Source organism: Brachionichthys hirsutus, chromosome 13, assembly GCF_040956055.1.
Source record: "Brachionichthys hirsutus isolate HB-005 chromosome 13, CSIRO-AGI_Bhir_v1, whole genome shotgun sequence".
Lineage (NCBI taxonomy): Eukaryota > Metazoa > Chordata > Actinopteri > Lophiiformes > Brachionichthyidae > Brachionichthys > Brachionichthys hirsutus.
In genome coordinates this window covers 3,593,868-3,596,702 of record NC_090909.1, presented here as the reverse complement: position 1 = coordinate 3,596,702, position 2,835 = coordinate 3,593,868, and the positions used below count along the sequence as shown (strand labels likewise).

The window sequence follows — 2,835 nt, the reverse complement described above, 5'->3', positions numbered from 1 at the left end:
GAATTCCAGGTTCTCTCCGCCCCACACCTCCATCCCGGTGTCGTACGTTCCCAGGTGATGGAAGTACTTCTTGTTCACGGCAAACAGGCCGCCGGCCATCGTGGGAGACCTGAGGAGAGGCGGAGCGATGAGCTCCACGCGACGAGGACGCGCCGCCGCATCGGGACGTCCGAGCAGGGAGACGCACCTGATGACGTCGACGGGCGAGCGACGGCGTTTCTGCTCGTGCTCCGGGACGGAATGCCACGTGAACGCCAGCCGCCAGTCAAACCCCCCGATCTGAGGTTCTCCGGAGTTCCCCAAATACTGAAAGGTGTTCCAGTCGATCACGTCGATGACGGGACACACCACGGCCGACGGCACCTCGCTGATCCTGGAGGGGGGGGGGGGAGAGGCTGTCAAGAGGGAGACGCGGCGGCGGCGGCGTGTGCCGACGCCACACTAAAGCGAGCGCTCCTTTCCTCTGCTAGGGGGTTTCCGACCTGCGGAGCAGGGGCTCCAGCCAGCCCTCGTGGCACTCGCAGTGACAGTCCAAGAAGGTCAGCACGTCTCCCGTGGTGACCGACGCCCCCAGCAGCCGGGCTCGCACCAGACCCTCCCTCTTGGTGGCCCGGATCAGACGCACTTTCGGCAAGCCCGCCAAGTGCCGCTCCAACGGCTCCTTGAGGTGCGCTTGGAGAAACAAGTCAACGAAATGAGCGTCAAAGGCTGCGGCGTCTCCTCCGCCAGAGAGAGAGAGAGATGGAGAGATGGAGAAAGAAGTTATTCCCTTTATTCCCTTTACGCATCAAGTGGTCCGGAACGGCCACACCCCTGCCTGCTTTGCGTGTTCGCACCGCTGATGCAAGCATTGTTAGCTAAAAGGGAGCGTCGGGTGTTGCTTAATTCGTTCATCACAACGCAAAGGTTATTTGAGCGCCGCGCCCCTTGTTTGGGCAGAGAACACAACCCCCCCCCCCCCCCCCCCCGTTTGAGCGCATCGCCTTTAAAGGGGAATCGCGTTACAGAACAAAGCGTCGGCTGTTGCATCCCGAGTCCATCTAGAGGTTTATCACATTTCCCCTTTAGTGTGTCTCTTCTCCACACACACCCCCCCGATGGCGGCGGCGCCCCCTACCTCTGTCGCTGTAGTCGTCCACCAGCACCACCTCCCTCAGCAGGACGTCCGGCGACGTCTCCAGCACGCTGTGGACCGTCCTCAGCAGCGTGGACCAGGCCTCGTTGTAGAAGGCGATGACCACAGAGGTCGTCGGAAGGGCGAGGTAGTCGTACGTCTGCTCGCCGCAGCTGCGGGGGGGGGAGGGAGGGCACAGAAGGGACTTAAACCGTCACCTGCAGCTCGGCGAGGTCTAAATCAAGGTTCGATTTGCTCACTGGGGGAAATATTTTGTTTTTGTTTTTATCATTTCATTTTTATGATGTGCGTAACAATCTTAAAAAAAAAAAAGAAATTTCAAAATAAAGCTATCCGATAGATTAGATTATAATCTATAATCTGGACTCACAGCGGGTTCCACCTCTCCGGCAGCCTGCGATGCAGCGAGATTTTGTCGCTGACATAAGTGTTAATCTGGTGGTTCTTGATGCTCTCCTCCTCCCTCTTCTTCTCCTCGCCCTTCAGGTCCAGTTTGACGGCCCTCCCCATCTCGCCCGGGGCATTTAAATCCAGGGGGGGCTTCTCGCACACGGGTCTCCTCAGCAGCTCGTAGTCCAGCTTCTGCCTCCGGAGGGCCTCTCGTTGATTGGTCGGGCCGACGTCTCCCGGATTGCGTCTGAGGAAGATCAGGAAGCCCAACAGCGTGACCCCGAACAGGCAACAGCAGAGCGTCTTGGGTCGGTTCCTTCTTCCGCACGCTGCCATCGCGTCAGTCAGTCAGGGGTTCATGGCCCGGGAAAACGAGCACCGGACCCGAGCAGTTCGGCTAAACTCGGAGCGGATCCTCGGGGAAAACCTCGGGCTTAATCCGCATACTTTTAAGTATTTGTTTCGGGGCTACTTGTTGGAGCGGAATCTTTTCTTTTTTTTCTTTTTTTTTTTTGTTTCTTGGAAGGCGACGCGTCCTCCGCCTTCCTGGACGTCCAAAGAGTCCAGTGAAAGGATTAACACGATCGGATTAACCGTGGTTGAATTATCGTTTTTAAGATTAGCTCATTGATACTACATAATCTGTCGGTTCCCCACCGGAAACAGAACTCGAACTGTCCTCCCCGCTGGTGTCCTTGTGGAGCGCAGGACGCACTTTTAATGTTTGTCCAACAACGACCCGGATAAACGGTTCGGCGTCACGTCTCCTGCAACGAGTGTCCAAAGTTTGCTTCTGTGTGTGTCTTGGATTTTTTTTTTTTATGGACCATCTTGAATAAGCGAATTAAATTCGTTTCCGGTTGGGGAATTTCAAAGTAAAATACATTGAGCCGGCTATAACTGGAGCGCAAAACCAGAGTTCGAGGAATACGATGCGAGTCTCCTAAATGTACTTATTCCGATTTGGGTGCGCATTTAAGTCATGTTAGTTTTCTTTTCTTTTTTGTTTGTTTGTTTTATATAGGTTGCGAAATGAGAAGTCGTACCTGCAAAGTGTGCTTTTTTGCTAGTTAATGATGAAAAGTTAATTCATAAAAAAAAAAAACGTGCATTATATTTGTCATGGGTTAGATTCGATTTTTAACTTGGATTTTGCATGGAAATTTATTGTGACACTGTCGTGCTTTTATATTGAAGGCCAAAAAGTTAAACCGGATGTTAGAAGTATTATCTTTCATACCTTGACCTTGAAGCTCAGGTTCAGCGTATCGATAGGTAAACCTGGAAGGAGCCGATATCTTTTTAGTATT

The 2,835-nt window shown here is 53.1% G+C and overlaps 1 protein-coding gene across 1 annotated transcript; it reads right to left on the bottom strand.

Moving 5' to 3' along the window:
* Nucleotides 1-6: 6 nt before the first annotated feature.
* LOC137903452 (polypeptide N-acetylgalactosaminyltransferase 12-like) lies at nt 7-1,861 on the bottom strand (the record flags this gene model as incomplete). The annotated part of the gene is made up of 5 exons (XM_068747602.1): nt 1,506-1,861; nt 1,118-1,287; nt 483-672; nt 188-373; nt 7-109 (listed from the first exon to the last, which is right to left on the bottom strand). Coding segments are annotated over exons 1-5 (1,005 nt in total), but the record flags the coding sequence as incomplete, so codon positions are not given.
* Between the last annotated feature and the right edge of the window lie 974 nt (nt 1,862-2,835).